Source organism: Mus pahari, chromosome 5 (genome assembly GCF_900095145.1).
Source record: "Mus pahari chromosome 5, PAHARI_EIJ_v1.1, whole genome shotgun sequence".
In the NCBI taxonomy this organism is placed as follows: Eukaryota; Metazoa; Chordata; class Mammalia; order Rodentia; family Muridae; genus Mus; species Mus pahari.
The window spans coordinates 165,185,818-165,213,064 of NC_034594.1; the positions used below are offsets into that span (position 1 = coordinate 165,185,818).

At 49.7% G+C, this 27,247-nt stretch overlaps 1 protein-coding gene across 1 annotated transcript; it reads right to left on the reverse strand.

Annotated features, from left to right (window-relative positions):
* Positions 1-505: 505 nt before the first annotated feature.
* Positions 506-24,594, reverse strand: Camk1g (calcium/calmodulin dependent protein kinase IG). Its single transcript, XM_021197896.1, has 13 exons — positions 24,487-24,594; positions 16,355-16,475; positions 14,027-14,155; positions 10,644-10,718; positions 9,352-9,490; positions 8,405-8,528; positions 6,796-6,871; positions 5,366-5,478; positions 4,635-4,713; positions 3,072-3,159; positions 2,414-2,838; positions 1,493-1,608; positions 506-1,361 (listed from the first exon to the last, which is right to left on the reverse strand). Exons 2-12 carry the CDS (start codon positions 16,444-16,446, stop codon positions 1,518-1,520), a joined length of 1,431 nt encoding a protein of 476 aa, XP_021053555.1. The 5' UTR covers positions 16,447-16,475; positions 24,487-24,594; the 3' UTR covers positions 506-1,361; positions 1,493-1,517.
* Between the last annotated feature and the right edge of the window lie 2,653 nt (positions 24,595-27,247).

The following is a 27,247-nucleotide window of genomic DNA, read 5'->3' on the forward strand; positions in this document are numbered from 1 at the left end:
CTCCTCCTTCTCCTCCTCCTCCTCCTCCTCCTCCTTTGAGATAGAATCTCACTATGTATGTAGCAAAGGCTAGCCTTGAACTCAACATTCATCCTGCCTAAGCCTTCCGAAATGGTGAGATTATAGGTGCATGCCACCAGGTCTTAGATTAACTTCTTGATCATTACTGGTCATCTAAGTTGTTTTGAGCATTGCATATGGCATGTCCATGATATAAGTGGCACTGGGCATCCATCAGACATGGGAGGATAACTGGGCACAGTTACCCAAGGTTTCAACATGGTAGGTGAGGGCCGAGCTGGGTCTCGAATTCATGTTTACAACAGTCACAGACAGAGGAGGAACCACAGCATTCACAGAACCTAGCTGGTTGAAATGAGTTGGGTGATACAATGTATCCAGGCAATTAGCTCCCAGTATACATTGGCTGCAGTAACCTCTAGCTGTCCAGATGGGCCCAGCTGTCTGAGCTGCTTCTGACTTGAACAGAATGAGCAAAACCTCATAGAGAAAAATATGTCCATTTTATTTGAGCACAACACAGAGCACGAAGCTTGAGGGTATGAGGCAAGAACACAGAGAGACAAAACAATGCACCTGACTTTTAGGGGAACGGAGGGAGCCAGAGGCAGGAGACCTGGCTGACATGGAAATAGTCCCCGAATCCTTAATTAGGAATATATGAGGTGTGTGGCCAGCAGGGAGAGAAGGCTCACAGTCCATAGTCACAGCTTTCTCTATTCCACCATGAAGGATAGGGGCACTGCTGTGAGATGGAGGCAAGGAGAGCTTTGAAGTGGCCGGGGTCTCAGTGCAGTGGAAGCTAATCCTGGAGGAAAGGACTAGAGTTGTGAGTGCTCCCAGGCCCCTGGAGCAGCCTGGCATTCATGCGAATAGGCAGGTACTATGGTAATGGGTCCAGTCTGGCCGTGAGGCCAGATAGGCAGGAGTGAGTCTGCAGAGCAGGGGGTCTGAGTTAGACTCCATATGGCTTTGCTTGAAGAAAGTGGCACAGCCTGGGCAGCCCATAAAGCTTTTCACAACAAACAACACGGACCCAGATGAGCACTATCTATGGACACTGCATGGAGCCACTGCACGTATGATGTGGGGAAGGGAATGGGCAGGTCGGGAGACCTGGAGGCTGGGATGCTGGAGGCAGGCAGGCCACTCATCCTGCTTGTGGCCTCAGAGAACGTCCAAGATTGGGACTGACTCCTCTGGACTTCCTGTGAGTGTCTGCCCAGGCAGCAACAGCCCTACTGCCTCAGACCAGTTGCTTTGGCTATCCCTGATCCACTGCTCCCCTTCCTCAAGGCAGACGCCAGCTTAGAGAGGCAGAGAAGAGCCAGGCATGTCTCCTGAAAAGGGAAGCACTCTAAATGACTGACTGAAAGGCTTTCAGCCCCTCCCTTAACCCCAGGAGAGGGTGTTCCTTTCTAGACATCAGATCCCCTACTCCCCAGCTTGGCCCACTCGCCTCAGACCTTACCTGAAAACCACATGGGCTCCTGGGATCACATAACGAGACACACCCCGGTCTGCCCACCCCGGCAGTGGGTGCTGCCACCAGCTTTGACTGGTACCATGACCTCTGACTTGAAGTTCCTGGAAAGGAGATGGAGTAGAGTCTTTGAACTACTTGAGGTATTGAGGTAAGAAGGAAAACATGTTTTACACACACACACACACACACACACACACACACACACACACACACAGATGGTGTCTGCCCAGTCCTCTTTTTTTTTTTTTTTTTTTTTAAGATTTATTTATTTATTATATGTAAGTATACTGTAGCTGTCTTCAGACACTCCAGAAGAGGGCATCAGTTTTCATTATGGATGGTTGTGAGCCACCATATGGTTGCTGGGATTTGAACTCAGGACCTTTGGAAGAGCAGTCAGTGCTCTTAAACACTGAGCCATCTCACCACCCCCAGCCATCTCTTTCTGAAGTCCTGATGGCCCAGACCCTGCTGCGAACACCTCCAGGGCTCCCTTCTTCCTTCCTGCCCCAAACAGGGAAGCCCTGGTAGCCAGAGAATCTAACAGTACTTTTTACTCACATATTCGCTTTTTTTTTTTTTTTTTCCGGGACTTAGGATTGAAGGTCTCATGCATGTGAGGCAAGTGCTCTACTACTGGGCTGAGGCCTAGCCTGCCTCTCCACTTGACCTCTACCATACCTCGGTGAGGCATTTTATAGATGAGCAAACTTTAAGCCAGAGGCCAGACATGGCTGGCAATGGTTTCTCTGGCTGGTGGCAGAAGTTTCCCTTGCCTGGGCCCAGAGTTCCTTCCACCCTGTCTATTAGTGGACCTGGCCTCCGCAGTCACACTCTTCAGCAAGTCATTCCTGTCCCTTCTGAAACAGATGATCAGGGTGAGGCTCGCTGCCTGAGACTACATACTGTTTTTTGTTGGCCTTTCTGAAGAGGGTGGGCTCAGAGCAGTAGGAAGACTTTCCCTTGTTCCCGATATTTAGACAGCTGGAGCAGCAGCCACAGGGCCCCGTGGCGAGGGGGCCCTGCTGCATGGGTACTAGGCTACTGCTGATGCGCAGGGAGCCGTTGACCAGGCAGTTGAGCGAGCGGCCACCGGGAGCTGAGGGCCGGGAGCTGTGTGAGCAGGGTAGTCGCGTCAGGGCCGGAAGGGGTGTGCTTGGGTCCAGGATGGGGGCCTCCGTGATGGAGCTGTCGTGGGAGTCTGGTCTGGAGACTTCAGGAGCAGGGGACACAGGTGGCCTGTTCTCCACCTCTTGGCGGACACTGGGGCTGTGCAGGTTCATGTGTAGTTTCCTCATGTGATGCACCACCGCGGCCGCATTGAAGGCTTGCTGAGGAAGCAGGGGAAGTGTCTGGCTGCGCTCCTGCAGAGGCTGCTGGGTTCCTGCTTGCTTCTCCCTGGGGGCTCTGGAAACCACCCTGCCCACTTCCCAGTTCACAGAGAGCAGCACAGCCAGCGTTCGGCTGTTGCCTGGGAGAGGGATGCCCTAGGAAACCCTTCCACCAGCCCCAGACGGCCTCCCGGGGCCCAGGACAGCAAGCTCAGCCTCTGAGCACAGCTCACCCTCCACTTGCTTTTGGCAAAGTTCTTCTGAATCTGGAGGCTGACAGATGGATAGATGTCCCGGTGCAGGGCTGTGTTCCCATCAATCCTAGTAGGTAGGAGGGCACTTGGTTACCAGGTGCCCCTGGCACTCAGTCAGGGGTTGGACAGGGCTCTGTGCATGCAGGGCCATGTTCAGTTGATAGGATACCCGAGGAAAGGAGTGACTCCAGCAGGAAAGGACTCCTATATCTTACTGGGCAGGTCATAGGGGGCTTATGCTTTAGCAAATCAAAACCTTTTAGAATAGAGTTGGCAAACTGTGGTCTTGGGGACCAATCTTCCCATCACTTGCTTTTTGCAAGAGATAGTTCACGGGTTACAGCTATGAGGATTGACAGGCATTTTCCATGGCTCTTTATGTGTTCCTCAGCAGTGATAAGTAGGTGCTCTTGGTAGTAAAGTTCAACTGTTCATCCATCACCTGTTCCTTTACAGACCATGTATAAGCCCTGGCATCATGGGGAACCATGGCTCTCATCTCCCGGCCCTTATCTTTGATCAGAAGCAAGTCCATGTGGGGCTGTCCTTCATGGACCACCTCATGCAGGCCACACCTCACTCCTCTCCTCAGTCTCTTATCTCACCTCTCTCTAAGTATTCCTTAGATACGGGGCATGTGCACAGTACTGGCAGAGCCACCAGGGAGCTTGAATAAGTGAGAGATGGTGGTGCCCTGGTTCCCAAGAGCCTCTACTCTAGCTGTGTGGTATTTCAGGCCACGGGCTAGAGAAATTCATGGCAAGCTGTGTAATTAAAAGGACAAATGGAAGATCTGGCAATCTGTGTAATGAAAGATCTGTGGGGACTAAGAAGTCAGGGCTGAATTCAGGGCAGAGATCTGGACATGGAAATCAAGAGGAAGGGTATTTTTCTGTGGTGACCGAAGGTGTGGTAAAGAGAAAGCCTGGGGCGAGGGGAGAGGGAGGCAGGAGGAGAGGGCTAGCTCCTGAGTCTGTCTGAACCAGAGATACTTGGCCAGAACTGTGGGCACTGGTAAAAAAGGCCAGATCAGAACAGGGAAAGCCTGGAGAGGTAAGGCTTCTGTTCTTGCTATGGGAGAAGGTGGGGACAACTCTTAAGTTCCTGAGCAGGGGACGGGAAGTAGTGCCTCAAGAGTCTGTTTGCCATCTTGTAAAGTCACATGTCACGTGACTTCGTGTGTGTGTGTGTGTGTGTGTGTGTGTGTGTGTACCATACACCACTATCTTTGGAACTAGGGACTGACTTAAGCCTCCTGGCTGCTAGACACGCTAGGCACTCGGCCACTGAGTTTCACCTCCAGCGACATGGCCCTCAGGACAGGTTGCCTCTTTAGTAACCATGTGGGGATCTGACATTCAGCCTAAAGACAGAACCCTTGGCCTTTGCTTCTAAAAGTGGTTAGGAGCACGTAGATGGCTCCCGCAGGCCCAACTCAGTGCTGTGTGCTGGCCAGCTGGGCCTGATGAACACTGACTTTGATGAGCTCTGGCTTTGATGTCTCAGGGCAGCTGGCTCCAGGCAACCCCATTTCATACTTACCATGGGTGTCTGAGGGCTTTCTCACAGGTGTACCGTTCGTTTGGGTCCTTCTCCAACAGATGGCAAATAAAATCCTTGGCTAAGGGGAATATTAGAGATTCAGCTAAGGACCAGATTTCATGACTGAAAGAAATTCACTTCCGGGCTGGTGGGAGGCAGCGAGTGCATCTTTAGCTAATCTTCTAAAGAGACAGTTTTAAGAGTCTTAAAAAAAAAAAAAATCCAAACTACCTAACAACCCACCATAAGCCACCAAGAAGAGAGCTCTAGGCAGCCTCACCCACACGTACAGAGGATCCTTGCCAGTCACGTCATGCCAATGTGCCCGCACACCGTGTGCATACATTTGCTGGTAAGCACATGAGTTAGCATGTGAGTGTTGGATTCTTCCAGCTCTATCCACCGCTTACCAGGCTCCACAAGCAGACATGGTTCTTTTTTTTTTTTCTTTTTCAAATACAGAACGCATGCTGCCTTCTCTCTCACACACAGTGTGTATGCCACCTTCTCCCACATCAGGGTCAGTTCTGTTCTGTTACCTGACCTCGGGCTGTGCCCCCGCCTGTAACCCTCCTCTCTGGGGTCCTAGCCTCAAATACTTCACCTGGCCTTTGAACTGGGGAGAGACTTCTCTGCTCTCCCTGGCAGCTTCTGCTGCATGAGCCCCAGGGATTGTCTCCTCCACTAAGATATTTTTCTCTTGCAGCCTCTGCTTTGTCCTTCATGCTCACCTGACTCAGAAATGTCATCCCAGAACGGAGACTCAAACTCGTAGTAACCCTCTTTGATCTTCTCAAAAAGCTTTGATTCTGTTTCTTCATAGAAAGGGGGATAGCCACACAGCCTGCCGGAAGACAGGGAAGGGGCAGTCTGTGAGGAGTTCCCTCCTCCCTGGACCACCCTCTCTCTCTCTCTAGCCTCCCACCGCACAGTTCACAGGCAGTGAAGGTCTCAGACCGGCAGTGTGACTACGAGAGCACATGCGGAGCTGAGGCCTGGAGAGGATCGTCTGGAAGCATCCTTTGCAGGACGTCTGCCCACTGGGCCCTCTCTTCCTCTGGCTCTTGGGTGATCTCTACAAAGTGTCCTTAAGAGGAATGAGGAGCATCACAGGGGATTAAACTGTTCTGGTTTACTCTTTGAGTCAGGGTCTCACGTAGCCCAAGTTAATGTCAAACTTGCTGTGTAGCTAAGGATGGCCTTGAACTCCTGCTCCTCTCTCTGTCTCCTCTTAGGATTGTACACTGTGCTACCATACCCAGGTTATTCTTTTCAAAAACGATGTTTTAGTTTTATTTTAATGTTAGTGTGTGCCTGTGTGTCAGGTTGGCCTGGAGCTGGAATTACAGGCCTGATGTGGGTCTTCTAGAAGAGCAGCAAGTGCTCTTAACTGCTGAGTTATTTCTCTAGCCCCCTTCCTACCACTCAGTTGTATACTGTGCTAGGATTGAACTCGGGGTTTCATGCATTCCAGGCAGGCGCCATGCCAACTGAGCTACATCCCTTGGCCCTAGCCTAGGAGATGACTCAGATATTATCTGAGTAAATGAGTTAGAGAATAATTTAACAGAATCTACACTGAGAGGCAAGTGTTACTTCCCTAAGAACAAAGCTGGCTGCTGGGGGGGGGGGACACGGGGGAGGCACATGTTGGGGGTGAACCCATGGGAGCTGAGGTACTTCAGCCTATGTTGGCTCTAGGCCTTGATCTCTCACTTTCTTGATGGTTCTACAGAGTGGCTGGCTTCACGTTTGTACAGAGGGTGGGAATGCAGTGCCCAGGAGAAGGGTAACCCAGGGGTCTGAAGAGTGAGTGCAGACTGGGTTCTGTTCATGGCTTGGTAGAGTTCAGTGATACCTATGTACATAAGCGAACCTCTCTCTCTCTCTCTTCCCTCCCCCCTTCCCCACCTCCTCCCCATCCCTCTCTCCCCTCCTCCCTCTCCCTCTCCCCCTCCTTCCCTCCCCCTCTATCTCCCTGCCTCTCTGCCTCTGTCTCTCTCCCTCTTCCCTACTTCCTCTCCCTGCCCCCTTTCCCCCTCTTCCTCTCTATCCTCCCCTGCCCCATGTGTGTGTGTGTGTGTGTGTGTGTGTGTGTGTGTGTGAACAAGAGCCCAAGTGTGATTTCTCAGGGAATGTACTGACACCAGCTTTTACTCACAGTATGTACGTGATGACACCAATGGACCAGCAGTCCACAGCCTTACTGTAGGGCTTCTGGGCCAGCACTTCTGGAGCTGTAGGAAATCAATTGTAGGTTCAGGGCTAGGGATGAGAAAGGAAGCCCAAGAGAGGAGTAGAGAACAGGAAGGGGATGGAAGTAGGGGACAGAGGGGTAGAGTAGGGAACATCCATGAGACTGAAAATGCCCCAAAGGTAGAGATGCATCTCTCCAAGCAGACTAACTCTTCCTTAGAGGGGAGACCTGTTCCTTCATCAATCTGGGAATTCCCACAAGCTGTTTATAACTCCTCCATAAGCCCAGAAGTCTCCAGCTTTGCTGCTCCCAACAGACTACTCTCTAAGAGTAACACCTGACTGTGCTCATATGGAGGATCCTCAGGGTCCAGCCTTGTCTTCAAAGCAGGGATCTGCTGGGTATTATGGTCTCTTCCCCACAGCAGCAGAAGCCTTGGAAGGCAAAGGCTCCCTTTCCTACTCTAGTCATCTCAGGAAGCTCCCAGAAGGTAACCTGGACTTGCTCATCTCTGGCACTTGCCTAGTGCATGAACTTGAGGGCTCAGTAAGGGAAGTCATGATTTCCTTGGATTGGGAAAGCCAGGCAGGGACCTGCCTTCCGAATGTACCCCAGTACTGGGTTTAGTATCCATAGAATTCTACATCTTTGGGTGAGTGACTAAACTTCCTGTGGGAGAGAGCAGGTTCTTCCTGGAAGTCTGGGTTCTGCCTCCCACTTTCCTGCGCCCATCAGGTGATGACTGGTTAACTATTCTCTTTCCCTTCCTCTTCTCAAGTCCCAAGACTGCTAACAACAAGTGCCTGGTCAGGTACTTCTCTGTTCAGGAGTCCTGGCAGCTGAGTGGAAACAATGTCCAGCCTCCACCACTCCCCTGTGCTTCCTGGAGTTCCAGGAGTTACCCCTTGGGCCAACACTCATCATCATGTGGATCATGTAGCAGTTGGGGGTTCTAGTGTAGGAAGAAAAGATGGGGTGAGTGCCCCACCCCTCAGCCTTCTGCTCAATCTCAGGGCTGTGATGGTGGAAGAGTGTGCCTAGAATCTATTGGAATGGTTGAGGGCAGCCTCTGTGAAGAGCAGGGTTAGAGAATCAGATGGATGGATATGTCTATACGCAGTCATCTTTCTCTGTGAGTCATATCACTGCTCTGCTGGTCAGTTTGTCCCAGGCTAGAGTTATTAGGGAGAGGGGACTTCATTTCAGGAGTTGTCTCGATCAGATTGGTTTGTGTGGCATTTTCTTGACTTAGGATTGATGTGAGATGTGATACCCAGCCTACTGTGTGTGGCTCCATCATCCCTTGGCAGTTGGTCCTGGGTGGTATAATTCAGGCTGAGCAACCCATGGGGTATAAGCCTGTGGCAGCATCCCTCCATGGCCTCTGCTTCAGTTCCTGTGTTTACTTTCCTTCTTGAGTCCTTCCTTGACTTCCCTTCATGATGGGCCAAGAGATAAGATATAATGTCCTGTCCTCATTTGGTCATGGTGGTTATCCCAGCAACAGAAAGCTAACTACAACACTAGTGGTTAAACAAACAAATGGCCCCCCCTCTACTGCCCCTGGACTCACCCACATAGCCTGGGGTCCCACATGCTGTGGACATGACTCCATTCTGCTCCATCTTAGATAGACCAAAGTCAGTGATCATGATCTTGGAGTTCTCCTCGGGGGTGAGGTACAGCAGGTTTTCAGGCTGCCGAAGGTGAAGACATACAGCATAGAAAGGGACTTCATGAACAGTGTACTGCCCTTGATATGGGCTTTCCTAGGAAGTGAAGCCCTGGGCTTCCAACTCAGAGGCCACAGCCCCTTTCCATATTTTACCACCTCCCTCCCATCTCTACCCTAGATGTACTCTTCATCTTGCCTATGGTCCTCCCTACTCCCAACTACTCCAGACTGCATTTTGAGGGACCCAACCTTTGGCTAATTGTCTCTTATTCCCCAATGCCTACTGCAGTAGTGCCCACTGTGGTTTAGAGCGTGAGTGTCTGAATTTGACTACGGCAGTGGATCCCTTTGACATTGTAATGAGGGGACATGTAAAAGGTCCCCGAGACCCCAGTGGAGGAGTCAGGGGAAGAACTGAAAGAGCTGAACAGGCCTTATCTGGCATCAATGGGAGGGGAGGCCCTTGGTCCTGTGAAGGCTTGATGCCCCAGTGTAAAGGAATGCTAGGGCAGTGAGGTGGGAATGGGTGGGTAGGTGGGGGAGCACCCTCATAGAAGCAGGGTAAGGGGAGTTGGGATACGGGGTTTGCAGAGGGGAAACGGGGAAAGGGGATAACATTTGAAATGTAAACAAATAAAATATCCAATTAAAAAAAAGAAAAAGAAAAAAAGAAAAGAAAAATAAACTAAACAAGTAAAAGGCCCCTGAAAAGGTCCAGGTGCAGTTGAACAATGGTGGTTTATGCTCAGGATAAGGAATCTTAGGGCAAAAGAAGCCTGTGTGTCCAACCAGGCCAACACTCTGATGTGACATACGTTTCCCACCCAGCTCTCCTGCCCCGTCACCTTTAGATCTCTGTGGACGATGCCATTCTCATGAAGGTATTTCACTGCAGACAAGACCTGCTGGATGACCAGGCTGGCATCCTTTTCTGTGTAGACACCACGCTCTAGGATCCGGTCAAAAAGCTCACCTCCGGAAACACTGTGGGCACGAGAATCTGATTCTATGGCAGGCCAAGCACTTCTCTGTAGCCATGGGCTGTAAGCATGGGCAGGCACCCTGAAGTGGGGTGTGAGCATTCATTGCTGGCTCAGGACACTCCTTCTGGGTAACTGAGATATCACTAGGGGTCATTTGGTCCAAGTGTTGGCTGGCCTGTTTTTGGAAGCTTCTATTATAATTCAAATAGCCTTGGGTAGAGCACCAGGAAAAGCTAGGAATAACCTTTGCTTCCTGTCTGGACACAGGATTGGAAATTGGACAAAGTGTGAAAATGAGATTAATGGCACGCATGTACAATGGGACTTCTTTCTTTGTTAGGGAATGCTGAGCTACCTGCTGCTGAAATTCCAGATGGGGACATAGACATATTTTAAACTCGAATGGTATGGGCAAAGAGGACTTTAGAGCATAAAGATAAAGCCTGACCTCCCGTTATCCATGAAATCATCTATACTATTGTTTCTAGAAGTTTCCAATCAGTACTAGAAGATTGGAGTACTAGAGAACCTACCACCTCTGATGAAAGATTATATTCTCCTTGCGTACATGCTTAGTATCTCTAGATATCATGTTAAGCCTGACTCCTTGCAGTTGCAGCATATCCACCCCTGGTACCACACGAAGCAGGTGTGACAGTGACAGACAGAAACCACTCTACTGAAGAACCGTTTCTGTCTTACAGAATGTAGCCTGCATTTAATTCAAGCAGATGTCTTTTGAGAGATTTTTTTCTTTATACTGCATTGAAATCATCTACCTGAGATGATTTCTACTCTTACAATCAGTTTATCCTGTAATGATGTTAGTACATTAAAGGGGTGCCAAGGGAAGGTTCTGGGGGTTTACATTACACCTGACATTTTCCTCTTCAGTGGCTGAGTGTCCTTATGAGCGACAATGAGTGTGAACAGCCATTGTCTGTTCATAGTTAATACCCCAACAACTGTAAGCCTGTGCTGGCATGAACTAACTCAGTAGTCATAGTGACCGCTCAGCCTTGCACTGGAAGCACAGTAATCCACAGGACAGCATTTCAGAGCCTCTGAAGCTACTTCTTGACTTTATCTGGCAGGTATTTTCCCCTGCTCCCCACTCCTAGGTCTCTGTGGGGGTGAGAGTAGTCGTCACTTACAGCTGCATGACCAGGTAGTAGTGGGTGGTGCTCTCATAGATGTCCTCCAGGGTCACAATGTTTTCATGCTTGATCCTGCATAAGGTAAGAATTCTGTGATGGGTACAGGGTTCAGGTGATCCAAACAAAAAGTGCAGACTCAGACTCAAAGTTTGTAGTGATTGTTTGGATGGCAATGTGTAAGAGGACCGTGTCTCAGAGAAGCCTTGCTGAGGCAGCAAAGCAGCTGAGGATCAAAGAGCTCCTCTGTGTGTGGGTAGCACCACCCCATGGGCTGGGAGTCCACAGTGAACAAAGATGACAGTGAACTGAGAACTGCATTCACCTCTCGGCTTCCTGACTGTGGGTGCAGTGTGCCTAGATGGCTCACGTTCCTACCAGTTCGGTTCTATGATGGACTAGATACTTCAAGCCGTGAGTCAGAACAAACCTCTGCCTTTAAATTTGTTCCCTCAGGTGTTAAGATTGTCACAGTAACAGGAAAAGCAATAAGTAGCCATAAAAAGGGTGTTGAGACATGAAAAAAAGGTGGATTCTGATTTTCTGTGGAATGTCTTAGATCAATGATATTACCCCTTAAAGGACATGAATGCATCCATGTATTCTCTCTCTCTCTCTCTCTCTCTCTCTCTCTCTCTCTCTCTCTCTCTTATCTATCCCTCATCTATTTTTATCTTATATCTATCTTCCAAGCATCTGTTTATCCTCCTAATTAGTTTTTGCATTGTGGTTTTTGGTCTTTCCTTCTCCCCCTTCCCCCTCCCTCTCTCCCTTTCCTTCTTTTAGCAGGGTGTTACTATGTGGCTCAGACCCAGGCTAGTCTGGAACTCATCACGCATACTAGGCCGACCTCAAACTTGTGCAGACCCTCCTCCCTCTGTCTCCCAAGGGCTAAGCTCATTTACCACCATAGTCAGCAACACATTTTTAAAAACTAACTTAACTTCTAAAAAAGTATTTACTTGAGTGTGTGCACATGTATGTATGTATGTATGTGTGTGTATATATATACATGCATAATTGCCTGTGTGAATTTATGTTCACCATATACCTGCAGATGGCTACAGAGGCCAGAGGGTGTTAGATTCCCTGGAGCTGGAGTTATAGGTGCTTGTGAGTCACCTGATAGAGGGGCTTTGAACTAAACCTGGGCCCTTTTTAACTGCACTATGTGCTCTTACCTGACGAGCCATAGTTCCACCCCTCTAGAGACATAATTTCGATCGTCATTAGTGGAGTCTGGGGCTGCCACCCTCACTTACAAGGTAGAGGTAGAAAGACTGCTACATAGCCCATTATGGCCAGGCCACCCTCAACATAAAATGGTCTGGTCCATGGGTTGTCGTGTCCTGCCCTAGAGTTAAGCAGAAGAATCATGGCAGGTGAGAGGAATGGCTTTCCCTGCAGATGCTCTGAGGAGGCCTGGGGAGGGACACTGCCTCCAGGAGGCTGAGATTGAGTTAGATGAGCCTAGGACTTTACCCGACTCTGACATATCCTAGCTTTATCTGGCTTTCTCAAACCCTCACTTTTATTGTTTGTTTGGTTGGTTTGGGTTTGAAAAGTGCATCGATCTCATGTGGTCGCACCGGGATTAAAAGAGAAAAACACAGATGGCTCGGTGATTAAGGCGCTTGACTTGAGTTTAATCCCAGAAACCCACGTGAAGGGCCTCAGTCCTCCACATGCCTGCTGTGACACCTGTGACCACTCATCATGTACAATGCACATACACAACAGCAATAAATACATTGTAAAAAAAAATTAAATCTTTTTTTAAAAAAAGAAAATGCGAGGCGCAGTGCTTGGGGGAAGGGATAGAGGGTGTCAGCTATAAGATTCAAGGCATCTTGAAATCCCCGAGCTGGTACTGTGAGTAGAAGCTATATGATTTAGGGTATCTTTAAACTCCAGAGCTGATACTGTGTTTCCCAGGACTCCACCACCCTCACATGCCGGCAATGCCCACACGAACCTCTGATTATCCCTGCCATGAACTGATGTGCGCTGAAAATCTAGGCCGTTGGTACAGTGCGGTGAGAAAGATCACCATACTGTGCCCGCCAGGCACAGAGACATCTATAATCCGTATGTTCCAACGAGTTTCTTCCTGTTTCCCTGAAGTCTGTGCTTTTTGTTCTTTATTCTAATCAACTGCATCACTTTCTACTTAGTAGGGACTTGGCTTAGTCTCAGGGTCACTTTAAATGCTCTGCTCTTCTGCACTCTTGCCGGCTAATCCCAAACTTTATCATTTCTTTCCTTGAGATGATTCTGTGTTCAATCTTCCTGTCTTCACAAAATCCTGCCATTCATGATTTTATCGCTGTGTAAATTGCTGTGAGGGTTTTATAATGGGTCTCCCACCCTCTAGGCTGACTCCTAATCCACCTTCCTCCACACCTAAGGTGGTGGCGGGAGGTGATTATTATTCCAATTCTGTTTTCTTACCCCAATCTCTCCATCGGTTCTCTTTGTTCATAGAATAAAGTCAGCATCCTCAATCCTAGGACCCTCTGCCAACCTTGTTCCTCTCAACATTCTATTCTCACCGCCTGTCCTTGATGCTACCCATCAAAGCTGTGGTGATTCTAGGATAGACTCTATACACTTCTGTGATTCTGCACAAAAGTTTGCAAAAACTCTGAATCTCCTTTCTGCTCTGCCTCCTTGTTCACGAAATTCCACTCATTCATCAAAGTGGAATTGAAAACATATCTAATAATCCACATTCGTCAGGCACCTGGGCCAACAAGCACAAATCTGTCTTTTCCACACACTACTTTCTGCTGGGTTGCAGAAGATGAAGACCGTAGGAGACAACGTAGTTATGGATACTTCTCTTCAGCTGGGCAATGTGGGCTCCCGGGCAACGTCTGCCTCATCAAGTGGTTCTGATCACCACCTTTAATATGTGACAGGCTTCCCACAGGCTCACTGTAAGAGCCTCACTGTGAACACTGGTGATGTATCCGTGTAGCCTCAGGCAATTTCCCAGCTGTGGGTTTTCTCTGGATCCAACCAAGGCTAATTCTGGGGCAGGATGCATGGAAGCCAGCAGGATTCCTGCTGCCTCCTCAGCTATTGATTCTTCCTGCTATTGGCTATCAGCTGGCTTTTGACTCTCTGAGCCAATCACTCTCTGGCCTACACCATATGAACCAGTGAGTTCAACTAGTCAATTTGCTGGGGAAAAAAGATTCATCTGTCACAGCTGCCTGGGCTTAACTGACTAACCTGACACAGCAATTCGAAGGGCACAATACCCACAGCTGTGGAAATCAAGCTCATTTGTCATAAAGGTAATTTGGGAAGGGCAGGTCTGAATCTTACAGCTGTACCTGCCCCACCCCCACTCCCTTTCAGCCACCACACCCACTCACCTTTTCAACACAGCGATCTCATTCTCTAGGCTGCTGTCCCGGAAGGCTGGTGACTTCTTGATACACTTCAGAGCAAAGAGTTTCCCAGTCACTCTTTGCTTCACCAGGAACACCTCTGAGAAAGCTCCTCTGTAGAGAAGAGGCCAAGACAGAAAATGTAGCGCTGGCTGGAAGAGAGCATGCCAGAAACCAAGGGGAAGTGTAGAAGAGGATTGTATGGCTGACAAGTTTCCAGACGAGTGGAGTGCCCACTGCCTATCCGACATACCAGTGTGCTCTCTCCCTTGCAGATCACGCGGGACAGACGTGGGGACCAGGCAGTCACATTTCCCTATGCAACCCCACAGACTCTGCATTAGCTGAGTCTACATTTCTCTACATCGTCAACCCCATCAAGGCTCTCCAGAGCCGTGCACTCTCCATCACTCCATGTGGCTGGCAGTAGTAGCGGGAGAGAATAGATTCGCATGCAGTGAGAAGAGAAAACCTCTGGATCCATTGAATTAGCTTTTGTTTGTGAATCATTTAACTTAATTTGGTGGGGCCTTACTACTTTCAGACTGCTCTCAAATTCCTTGGGTCATGTGATCATCTTGCCTCGGTTTCTTAGGTAGCTGGAAATACCAGTGTGTTTTATCAATGCATTGCTGGTGATCATCCTGATTCTGACCCCAGAACACAGGGCAGACCATCTCTCCTCCATTCCTGCAGTCTCTGTGGATTTGGGGGCATGATGGACAGAATCCTGGAGGATTTACCTGCTCCAGGAGTGAAGGGCCCTGTATATCAGCCATCAGGACGTCAGCTAAGTTAGGGGTGGAAGCTGGAGCTTGATGATGGTTTGAGGTGAATGCTGTGTGGACCACTGTTCTGTGCTTTGTTGCTGGAGAACCAGGACAGGAGAAAACCTATATGTGTCCAGAACAGACACATTTTTCTCCTGTTATATTTGACTCTCTGATGGCCGAATCTGCAGGTGTGAACCTAAAGGACACGGGGATGGCTAAGCAGTGAAGTGCTAACAACTGGGTTTAAGGGCAGGGATTTTGAGTTCATCCCGCCTTTTCCTTATGTCTAAACTACTTTAAAAGCTAAAGCCACAGCTCTCAGAGAGCTCCCGAGTCCCTCTAAGGCTTGCACGGTGTTGCGGTGGCAGGCATCCCAGAGCACCAGGATAGAAGGCAATGTCTGCCTCTGGAATGTCTTCTAGGAGACACTGCAGCATCAGCTCTTGTCAGCCTGGGCTTCCTGCTCCCTTCTCTCTAGTTTAGGGTTGGTTAGCAGATAATTTCTGATTCACTTGTGTGCCTTGTCTCTCTCCTGCCAACTGCCACTTTCTAGACACCCCCATGCTGGCAAGGCCCTTGAAGGAAGGCGAGGGCTCTGACAACCAGCACTGACACTGTGTCCTCCTGTACATGCAGAGTCAGACATCTTCCTGTGTAGGGACAGCCTGAGTCTCCTCTCAGAGGTGCCTGGTGCCCGTCTGTCTACAGACAGTGGGGGCACTTCTGCAACCATCTGAGGCCATGGTCTCCTGGCCAGGGCAGGGTCAAGTGACACTTGGACTGCACTGACTAGAAAGCTTGCTTGAGGGAGCAGCCTGTGGACTCCTCGCTTGCCTAGGTCCAATTATTCCTGGCTCATTAGCCGACCAACTGGTGCTCCAAAGAGGTGAAGACTGGTGGCTGGAGCTGCTGGCTGGCCTACGTCAGAGCTTGTGACCTCCTGGGGACAGGCGGGACTGAATGGTGAGTCTGCCCCAGACATGCAGCCTCACATGGAGTCAGCCAGCCGTGTGATTGCTGTCAAGAGGAGGCCCAGACACCATGGGCTCTAGCATTTGTAAAGCACTGGAATGAGAAGAGGAGAGGTGAAGGGAAGCTATTGTGGGTGAGGAACCACCCGCTCCCTTCTCTTCTGTTGGAAGTGGACATTGAGGCTGACTTGGTCACATGACAAAGGGAATGAGGAAGCTGAAAGTAAGGCCCAGGAAAAATGTTCCAAAGACACTGGCTACGGGGAAGTGCTCCTCAATCCCTCCCTTCTGTGATTAGGTCAGGAACCCTCGAGTTGCCACAGATCTAGGAATATGTTAGGGGCCACTGGGCTGTCTCAGGATACAGGATCTGGAGGTATGGAGTGGTGTCTCCTGAGGGTTCCAGTGCACTAAAGTAACAGATACCTTTTATACCCCTGGAATCCCAGGGCCATAAAATTCTGCCCGAGTCTCTTAATGCAACCAAGAGAGTTCCAGGGGCCCGGCTAGCTCCCCCACCCCCAGACAGCAGGCAGCCCAGCCCTCTGAGGCCCAGCCCCAGGACTTACGATCCCAGCACTTCCATGAAGATGAAGGTTTTCCTGATGTTGGTGGTCTGTTTCTTCCAGGAACTACAGTCCTCCTCCTCCTTCCGCCCCATGTCCTCCAGAGTGGAAGCTGCCTGGGAAGCTTTGTGGGAAGGAGGGAAGAGAGACAAGGTCCCATCAGAGTGCTTCTTGTAGAAGGCAGAACAGGTCGCAGAAGACTCAGAAACACCCTGATCGTGATGTAATGGCCAGAAGGAAAGACTGGGAGCAGAACCTGGCAAGTGGCAAAAATAAGAACATTCTCCCACTTGCATTCTAACATTGCTAGAGCAAATCCACTGAATGACTGCTCTTTGTCTGCTTGTGTGGTGGAACAGGGGTGGAGACGGAAGGTGGAAACCCAACAGAAATCTGAAGGTTAGTGAACAACATACACATTTACATGCTACATCATACACATCTGCACAACACACAGATTTACGTGCTACATCTAGCTCTTGGGCATCCCGGCTGAAACAAGGAACTCCCTGTGTTTATTCAGCCTGGCCCCCTCTTACCATCACAGCTCAGCCTCCTGTTCTGCAAAGGAGCAGTGTGTTTCCCCTGCCATCCCCCCCCCCCCCCAGCATGAGCAGGGAGCTGGGTCGACTCTTGTTAGCATCTGAATTGAAGCATATCCTCCTTTGCATCAGAGCTCTGGGCTGCACATAGCACCCGTGATGCTCCGGGAGCTGGATATGTGATGATAGACAAATTGGACTGTGGCCCTCCTTCCTGGGATAGCCAGGCAAAGGAAGCAGGCAATGAGCCAGCCAGCAAACTCCCATGCTAATGACTAAGTGACCAGACACTCGACACTCGGTACATAATGGGGACAAACAAGGGTGTCTTCAGATAAGGCCAGTGGAGGCCTTGTAAGCGGGTTGGATTTAGGCTGAGATTTGAAGCTGGCAAAGGTGTCAAACAAGTGAAAACTGCACAGAACTGCCCCCACCCCACCTGCCAGAGAAAACTAAAACAGGAGGGCCACAAGGTGGGGGAAGCCAGGCCAGCAGGGTGCATGGCTGTTGAGTGTCAGGAAAGACCAGTTCTGCCAACGCCCTACCTCTGGAACCTGACAGAGAGATGGGTGCATGTGTCTAATGGTTATTCCTTTTAGACGGTGGCTCTGATCCCACCTTAGATAAGAAACAAATGTCCATAAGATCTTGAGGCCTTTTAGAAGCCTGTGGAGAGAATGCAGCCAGTAAAGTGCTTATCATGGAAGCATGAGGACCTGTGTTTGATCTCTGAGAAAAGCTGAAGAGAGTAGCCCTCACTTGTAACCCCAGCCCTGGGGAGGTGGATTGGTTGGGTTCACTGCTGGGCTAGCCTATTCCACTCAGGGAGCTCTAGGTCTCAATAAACAAAACAAAACAAGAAACAAAACGAGGTCCCTGAGGAATGACAATTGAGGCTGTTCTCTGGTCTGTACACACCCACTGCACTCACACATGCCTACACACATGTGCACAAAATCCTGTGTTTCTGCAGCTATGTGTCAGATGAGGAGCACAGGTTTGGAACCTGGGTTCAAATCCTCTCTCTGCTCCATATTAACCTCTTGGTGTCAGGCCCTTTGCAGATTCTGAATTCCAACTATCTCAGGATCCTTGGTGAGGGGGATGCCTGCACCCCACCTATCAGGCAGCCAGGAAAGGAAAAGGAAAGGGATGTTCTGTACTTGAGCTTTTTCAATGATAGCATGGCAATCTTGGTAGTCTCCAGGGACAGTCTCCTATTGGGTGACACCCTAGGAGGAGGCAGTCTTGAAGAAAGCAGGGCCCAGGGTAAAAGGTGTGCATGTCTAAAGGTGCACAAAAGACAAAGTTGGTTTGCATGCCTCCAAAGGGGAGGTTTTCCCCTCTACAGAACAACAGGACTGGAGCTTGTTCCATGTGAGGGGCTAATGAAGAGCCTGGGCACAGAGACCTCAACTGTGCACATCACTCCCCCTGCAGGAGCTGTGGAGAATGACTGCTTGCTCTGTAGGAGGCTCCCAGGTCTCATTAGCTGATCTGTGCTCAATGTTCTTTCCTTTCCATTGCTCCTAAATAGCTTTAAAAACATAGTATTCTTAGCTGAGACGAAGCCATAGAAAATCTTTCCCGCCCACCGCTCCTCCCATACATAGAGTCCTAACAACTCAGCTTCATCTGTGTGGAACACTCAGCGCCCCAGATCTGGACCCTGCGCCTTCAGAAACGCCTACGATCCATGATGTCATGGAGACCTCCTGGGAAGGGGGCCCAGGCTCAGGTAGGGTGATCACAGGTGGGTAGGGAGGAGCTGCCTACACCCTCTGCTGGGTCATGCTGCTTTCTGCTCCAGTCTCACCAGCCTCTTCTCCCCTGACTTCAGCAATCCAGCTCTTTCAGTAGAAGAGAAAGATTCAGAGACACCCTGAGCACTAATATTATTTGGTTTGCTTCCAAGGCGCTCTGCCTCACACTATTTCCTATAACAACTGCCATCGGATTTTAGAGCGTTGGAGCAATCCCTACAGAGTCCTCTGAGACTTAGGACAAATTTCACCTCCATGGAGGCCTTCAAGAGGCATCCTCCATGTTGGCCTGTGTACCCAGTTCATGCCCCTCACTCCCCAACAAAGTGAGATCATTGTGAGGGTTCTATACCAAAGATTCTTGGCAAGGAAAATGACTATGTTCATATGCGATCATCTCTGAATCATAGAGGTGATATTCTTTCATTTGGTGAGCATTTATTGAATGAATACCTCCTGTATACCCAGTACTGAATACAGATATTTCTGTGACAAAAGTCTGACCCTTAAGTGCTTACAATCTAGAAAGACTGCATCTATGGAAGTAGACAGGTAAACGGGCAAAGTGCTAGGTAATGAGCCTAAAGGACAAGCGTTCTCAATATGCAGGACCTATTACTAAGCCTGGTGCCCCTGGAGATTGGTTGGGATGGCTTCAGATAGGGGCTAGGCTTAAGATGGGTATGAAACATTCTTTGCACTGCTCTGAGCCTGCGTAGAGGGTGGCACCCCAGCTGAAACCCATGATATGGAGTCCTGTCCAAAGCTCAGGAGGAAGGAGACAGAATGGCAACAGAAAGCCAGATTGCCTTGCTCCTTGTCATTGTCCTGGCAGCAGTAGACTAATGGGATCTGAGTATAGGACTCGGTCAGCAGAGCCCCTCTGGGACATTCTACCTAAGTCGAGGTGCTTCTTCTTCTCCAGTTTCCCTCTCCTGCAATACATACCCTGTTTCAAGTAACCATCCTTTCTAGAAATAACCCCATAGACAGCCTTGCTGTTGTAGCTTCTGTCTGGTCTTCCTAGCCTCTTGGGGGTCTTTTAAGCTTGTAGCAAGGGAAGAAACAAAGGGAACACTTCTTCCCAGAGGACATGCAGGACAACTACAGCCCTGGCATGTATGAGTCCTTTCTGTACTTCCAGGATAGGTGTTCTGGTTCATGTTGGCAGCCAGCCTGGCTATTGATGAGATGCTGCTGAGAGATTCTTGGGCCATAAGCCCAGCAGGCAAAAGACCTCTTCCTGGTGACCCCTAGGGCTCACTATCCTGTCCTTCCCAGCTCCATCTGGTCTGGCTCCATACTACACCCAGATGGAGCTCTTGGGAAGATGAGGCATGTCTGCAGTGTCCTCCTCACTGCCATGTGAGGAGCACATGTGTAGAGCACACTGTAACCCCACACTTCCTGGAGCTTCTCTCTTCCCCTCCCCCTTGCTCCACATCCTCACCTCTCTGCTATTTGAACTATTCAGGGAGTCTGTGTTGCCCTGCTAGAGTCCTGGAATTCTTGTGTCAGAATCTGAAGGCATTTAATTCCAACCCCTTCCCTCCACCCTACACACACAATGCAGGAATGAGATGGTGCCTCTTAGCTGGCATAGACACATCATAAGGGTGAAGACGGGGACAAAGAATGTCTGAGTGCAATCTCTGTGGTTCTAAATGTGCAGATAATGGCTCTCAGTTCTACCCGCAGGAGACACTGGTATACTTTCAGCATTCCTGCTTGGGGCTTCTCAGTAAGAGTGTGCCTCACCAGCTCTCACTAACCCCAGGTGAATCAGGGTACTCCAAGATTTGTTCTTTTATCTCTGGTGCTGTGGGTTGAGTCTATCCAGAGCCTCCCATACTAAGCACGTGCCCTACCCTAGAGCTTTACTGTCAGCCACCCTCAGACTTCTTTGCCCTCTTCTCCCAGATTGTTGGAAGCATGGCACTGAGGTCCTGGGGGTACTGGGAGGGAGGTTATCAGTTGTGTCATCTTTAATAAGAGTATGCATCCTGCCTCCAAGCAGGGGCACACACATCCACAGAGCCACATATCATCAGACTATACTGGTCCAGAGGGTGAAAGCTGGGATGTTTCCCTGACCTGGTACCACAATTTCCTAAATCCTGGCCTGTACCAGATATTCTGTATCTGTATCTTTGGATTCCAGAGTCTGGATAGGGAACACACTAGAAGCTCCTATCATGGTTTGGCACTCTGACGCTGTGCAGCCCAAAGGCAGATCACTATACACCTCTGGATTTTTGACAATTTTCCTTAGTGAAAGATGGAAACTAGACGAGTCCCTGTTTTGCGGCTGTACATCCTGAGAGAAACTCCCTGTGAATAGATAGCTTTTCTGCACTGAGGTTGTACGCAGAGTCCTGGTCCACACCAGCTCCTGAAAGGCTCTGAGGACTACTACAGACATGTGCTCACTGCAGTCTACCCTGCTAGTACTCACATTTCCTTGATGACATGATTTCTTATTGCCCAACAGCAGCAGGATGGACCTGGGTCTGCTCAGAGCATGCACCGGTTCATGCAGGCAAGGTCTTCTCCTATACCAGTTTTTACTTTGTCTCTTTGAGGAATACATGATATTCCCAGAGCTCACTGTCATCCATCACAGCCCTACCCTTCTTGTGGTGTCACAGACATGGGTGACATCTGCACACCTGGCATAAACTGTGTCCAGCTCATAGGCTGCAAACCAGTGGCTCATCAGCCACCAGGATCTCAGAAACTCTTGCTGGGGAGGAACACCCAGGTCCACTCCGTTCATTCTGAGCCCTTGTTACCAGCTCTGCATGTGAATTTCTGTTCACAAGATAATTGGAGAGTTTCAGTTAGCCTGAAGTTTATTTTGGATGAAAACTCAAATGTAATTTCCACCTGTAAACTCAACCAAATCATTCTACTTAAGTCAGCTTAAGGTTGAATGTGCATGCCTCAGGCAGAAGCAAGAGCGATCTCTGTGGCTAGCTCTGGTGGCTGAGAGGTTGGGACACAGGTGACAGCCAGGAGACTGGGGTAGCTGCTTAGTCATAAGCACACTGGCCTCCTCAGTTTACATCATCTGCAGAATGGGAACACCTATCATCATTCTACTACACTGTCCTCCCATGAGGTCAAACACATCAGAGGGCATGTGCGTCTGCTCCAGCGCCACCTGGCATACCTACAGTATGGTACTGGAGTCAAACACTAAGCATGAGAGAAGAGCAGGGGCAGTAGTGATGGTTTATCCACTGGTGACATCCCAATAGGGATGGGCATTGCAGATGTGGAGCTGCTGCCTTCGGCCCCATTGCTGCTCTCCCAGGGCCCTTATAATGTGAACTACATCTCCCTGTAGTTCTGAGGGGCTAGAAGACAGACCGCTTTCCTATAGCACAGCTCCAAGTGCAAACTCCATAATTCACAGCCTGAGTATGTTTCTCCACATGTTACATATTGTTGTCCATCCTGAGGAGTTAATGGCCATCACCTGTGTGTCTGTGTGTATCACACATTGATGGCTATGATACCTAACACTCATGTATGAGGTGACTCCTCTGTGCAGGACTGGGACTCATTCCCATTGAATTTCATCACCAGGCTCTTGCCTGGGGCTTTCAGGAGGGGCCAACAAGGATCCATATTGGAGAAATGCAGAGGACAGACGAGGGGACCCAGGATATTGCATCAAGATACTTGGCGTTATAAACCTTCTGTCTGGGGACGTAGCTCTGACACTCAGGGACAGGCTGTGCAGTCCTGCCCCCATTGCTATTTTCTGGCTGGCAGCTGCTTTGCCCCAGCCCCCCTTGCTGCCCGCTGACCATGGCATGGCGGCGTGCCTGCAGTTGTAGCAGCAGCCACAGCCTTTCCTTAGACTCCATTGCTCCTCCTCTCATTCATGCCTCAGCTCATTCACTCCCTGTCGCTGGCAGGCTGCTGCGGCTGGGCACCGTCACTCGCACGCACTCCCTCCGTGTGGCAGTTTATTTCTGGCTGGGTGTGCATGTGTATGGGGGAGAGGGAACAGAGAAGCGCCCTCCGTTTGGAGAAGAAGGCTTTTTGTTCCCTTCCAGCCAGAATTGCTCCCGGGCCTTGGGGAATAATTAGGCAAAGACTGGGCCCCTGGGCAAGGCTGTACTAGGCACTTTGCAGGCATGATCCCTTCTGTGGATCCACCTCACACCATTTTATAGCTGAGATACTGATGGATAACAATGTTCAGGGGGAGATGCCCTGAATCAAACAGATAGTATGTGGCCATGTTGGGCTGGAAGCCCAGTTCTAAGGCTTCCAGTATCCTTGTCACTGTACCACAGGACCTGTTGCCTCTTTTCTGGAGGTGGCCCATGACATGGTACTCATCTGATCCTTCCTCCTTATGACACTGTCATGCTGCATAGCACCTGACTTATTCCTAGGAGACACATGGCTTCAATGATCTGACAAAGGCTGAGTCTCCTATAGTGTTCAAATCCTCATTGTTGTAGCCGGGGAGCAGTGTCTCTTGCCTGAGCTGCTCCTGGATCCATCTTAAACCTTTACCTCCTCAGCCCTCAGGTTTTTCCCAAAGTTTTCCTCATCTTTAAACAGGACTCTTTTACACACACACACACACACACACATCACAGCAACATGGAAAAGACTGGTGTTCAAATGCTACCAGGACACAAGGGATGCTGGCTTTATAGCAATCGGGGGACCAATCACCTTACTTCTCTGAGCTGTATACTAAGTGGGTTGCAGGGGACCATCTAGCACATCACTGGATGAATTAAAAGCCCATTGCCAGCTGCAAAGCGTGGCAGTATCAGCTATTACTAAGCACTTTGTATTCTGGTCTGCTTCAGATGTGGTCCTCATGCTTGGCCCTGGCTTAGCTCAGGTCCACAGGAATGATGGTCCCATCTCAACTGTGCTCTGTGATCTGGAAAGATTCCTTAACCGAGACAGAACCTGCTTGACCCTCTTGACCCAGCTCAGAGATTTTTTCCTCTTGATCAATTGTCTGTTTCCAGAGCAGGAGGCTGGTCAGGCTCACACTGCAGCTGGCCCTGCAGCCACCTCCTCTCGTCTCAGGGTTAAAGCTATGCTGTGCGTCAAACTTACGTGGAGAGAAGGGGCTAGCGTGGGTGGTGAATCTAAACCTATTCTGAATACCCCATAGAGCAACACTGGGGAAGTTTAGACTCCAGGAACAGATGAGCCCCTGGGGAAGGTGAAGGGACCAGCTGATGACTGAAAGCTTTAGCTTGTGTCTGTGTCCTGCATCTTAATGCAGCAGCCTTGGCTCTGGGGTGGGAAGCTGAACCCTGCCTCTGAGACCCTGCTGCAAGGCCGGAGGCCATCTCTTTCCTGGTATGAGGACCAGCCACAGGCTATTTACCATGGCCTTTGTACCCACAAGCTATCCATCCCCATCAAGGATGCTAGTGTGGGTGGGTGAGCCTTCTTCTTTGATAGATGAGTTAGGTCCCAGAGGTAAAGGAATGAAGGGTGAGCTAGAAGAGTGGTGCTAAGGAGCTATAGGTCCTGATACCCCCTCCCATCCCCAGCCATACCTGAGCTCACTGGGCACAATGCTCTCCTATTCCCGTCTCTGCCCACAAGTACAGAAGGTTCTCCTGGGCCAGCCCAGGAGGAATGATCAGATATCTCCCCCAGGAAGCACCTACCAGGTCCTCATTCAGATTCTCTTTCCGCTACAACTTACCCTTGAGACTACACGAGCCAGGAGAGACTGACAGGGGCTGAAAGGAAGTGAGTCTTCAAACCCTCTCCCTCTCCATGCCAACGAGATAACCTCCCCAGAGACCAGAGAAGAAACAGGCTGTCTTACCCAGGGGCTCACAAGAAAGGTGCTCCAGTCTGTGATCTTGGCCAGCAAGCCTGCTCCTACAGGTCTGTGAGGATTAGCTGCCCCAGTGCTTTAACAATAAACCCAATTAAAGGGGAGGAATACAGGGGTTTTCTTTCCCAGGACGGTAACCAGGCAGCCTTAAAGGGGAGTAAAAGTAGCTAGAGTGGTTTGTATCTCTCCTTGCTTTTCTGGGCTCTGCTCTTCCTCCCTCCCTCCCAGGGAACTGAAAAAAAAAAAAAAAAAAAAAGCCAAGCTCAGAAGGAACCCTTTAATGCCCGAGTGGCTGTTTACACACTGTGTGTTTGTGGGCACAGCTGTGTTAAATTTTGTCTGCATTGATGTGTGAATAACAGAAAACAATAGTGAGATTAAGTTGTGGGTTTCCCCCTTGAAGTGTAAACAGAAAAAAGCAGAGAAGCTTTCGGAGACTGCCTGACTCAGTTTCCACTTTACACAGCAGCTGCTGGATTAGGTGTTCCAAAAGCCCCTTCCTCCAACCCTGGAGCAGGATCTGTATCTGCTGAGAGGTGGTCATCCTCCCTGATCAGTGAGCCTATTATTTTGTCTCTGAAGGAGGAGGGAGAGAAGCCCCTGGCTTGGCAGGTTCTATCCTGATCCCTGATACCTCTCCTCTCCTCTGGACCCCCAACCCCCATTCTGTCCCCAGTCCTAACTCAGGAGACCCCAAGAGACCACTAGCCCCCTAGAAATGCTCTGTTCCCTCTGGAACTTCACCTTCATCTCTCTGCCTTGCCCCTTGGCTGTCTTCTTTCCCCTCTTCAGGTTCCTCGGGCCTCTGACTTCTGGATCTTGCTTTTTCCTTCTCCAGTCTTTCAGTGCTGCCCACCATGGTCCCGTAACCACCTTCATGGGGAATGCTCACCTGAATGTGGCCATATCCTAGCTACCTTCAACCTCACTTTTCACCTAGAGTTTTCCTCCTGAAGGTCAATGTCTGCCAACTTCCCAGGAACCCCTCTTGTTTGTGCTGTCCCCAGATCCTCTTAGCCCCTAGACATGTTTGTATGTTCTTCCTAGTTAGCTTTCTATTTTGTGTTACCCCGTAGTGTTGGAAAAATAACATTTTCATGGGTCCATGACAGGAGCTGTATTAAAAAGCATCATCTCTCTACCCTTGGACCTGACCTTGCTGTCTAGGAGTGGTCACTTTTGTTACTACTTATGCATGCCTCTAGCGAACTCACGGATGCCAACAAATAGAATATATATGCGTCTCCTTGTTATGCCTTCAGAAGTCTCCTGTTCTAGTCTACTTCCTTTCTCTGTGATAGCAATCATGACCAACAGCATCCTGGGACGGGAAGGGTTTATTTGGATTGCACAGTCCTGATTACAGTCCGTTACTGAGGGAAACAAAGGCAGAACTTCAAGAGGAGCTGAAGTGAGACCTGGAGGGGTGCCGCTTACTGGCTTGCTCCCCTTGGCTTGCTCAGCCTGCCTTCTTATACATCCCAGGACCTCTTGGGTGTCAACCCAGAGGTGGCTCCACCTTCAATGGGCTGGACTTGCCCAGTGTCTATCATCAATCAGACAAAATCCTCCAGACATGCACAAAAGGGCAATCTGCTGGAGGTAGCTCCTCACCTGAGATCCTTTCTTCCCAAGCAACTGCAGTTTGTGTCAAGTTGATGAAACCTAACTAGCATAAGATTCACTTCTGCGCCATTATTCCCGATCTGTGGGATGTGGGAAGCGAGTGAGACCACCATGATCCCTGTTTAACCTGAGCCTGTGCACTTGGACAACCCTGTACTGCCTGCCTGGTGAGTCACTGGACTATTACTGCGCGCCCTGGCTGAACTCTGACCGGATCCAGGAGAGGGGGGAGGGATTAGGTCAGAGGACTGAAAACAGGATGTGACCCAGGGGGATGGAGAATGTTGTGGGAAAAAGCTGTAAACAGTTCAGTTGGAGAAGGCAGTTGGAGAAAGCAGTTGAAGAAAGCAGTTGAAGAAAGCAGTTGAAGAAAGCAGTTGGAGTTAGTTGGAGATGGGAGAGGGTTAGAGAAAGCTGTTTGTGAGAGGGAGAGGAAAAAGCTGCTCGGAGAGATAAAGAAGAAATCTATTTGGAACCTTCCCTGGCGTTTGTGTCATCCCCCCCCCATCTCTGCCGGTTGGAGTTCGGGGGTTTGTGACATTGGGATAGGGACAGGACAGGCCCTCCCAAGGGGCTGGCTGAGAAGTTTCAGGAGGTAGAAGAAGCCTGACTTCTTAAGTCTTCCATGGACTGGACGTGTGGCCTTAGCCAAGTGAAGCTCTTCTGCCTTACATTTCCTATCTGTCGTGTGGGACAGTTACTGGCCTTGCCTCTTGCAATGATGGGGTGAAGGGAGACAGAAGTTACTAACTAGTACCTGGTCATCTCTCAGCAGTGACAGCTGGGATCAGTCTCTGGACTCCAGTCTGAACACTTAGGCCCCTCTCCAAGTTTCTGTGTTGACCTACTCCTCACTGTGATGGTGTTCAGGGCCTTTGGTCGTGATTAGGTCATGAGGATGGAGCCCCTGTGAATGGATTAGTGCCCCTCTCAAGGCAGTTCAGAGAGCTTCCCTGCTCCTTCCACATGTGAGGACATTTCTATGAATCGAAAGTGATTTCCATTAGGTGCTGAGTGTGCTGGTGTTTCCCAGCCTCCAGGACTGAGAAATACATTCCTGTTGTTTATAAGCCACCCTGTTAATAATATTTTGTTATGGTAGCTTTAACAGACTAAGCCACTT

Bases quoted from the DNA above. Each gene is read 5' to 3' on its own strand.
- Camk1g (XM_021197896.1), bottom strand. From the start codon at position 16,446: ATGGGGCGGAAGGAGGAGGAGGACTGTAGTTCCTGGAAGAAACAGACC. The intron at 14,156-16,354 runs GTAAGTCCTGGG...TCTTCTCTACAG, and splicing joins TTCATGGAAGTGCTGGGATC to AGGAGCTTTCTCAGAGGTGT. The intron at 5,479-6,795 runs GTGAGTAAAAGC...GTCTTCCGGCAG, and splicing joins GGTGTCATCACGTACATACT to GCTGTGTGGCTATCCCCCTT.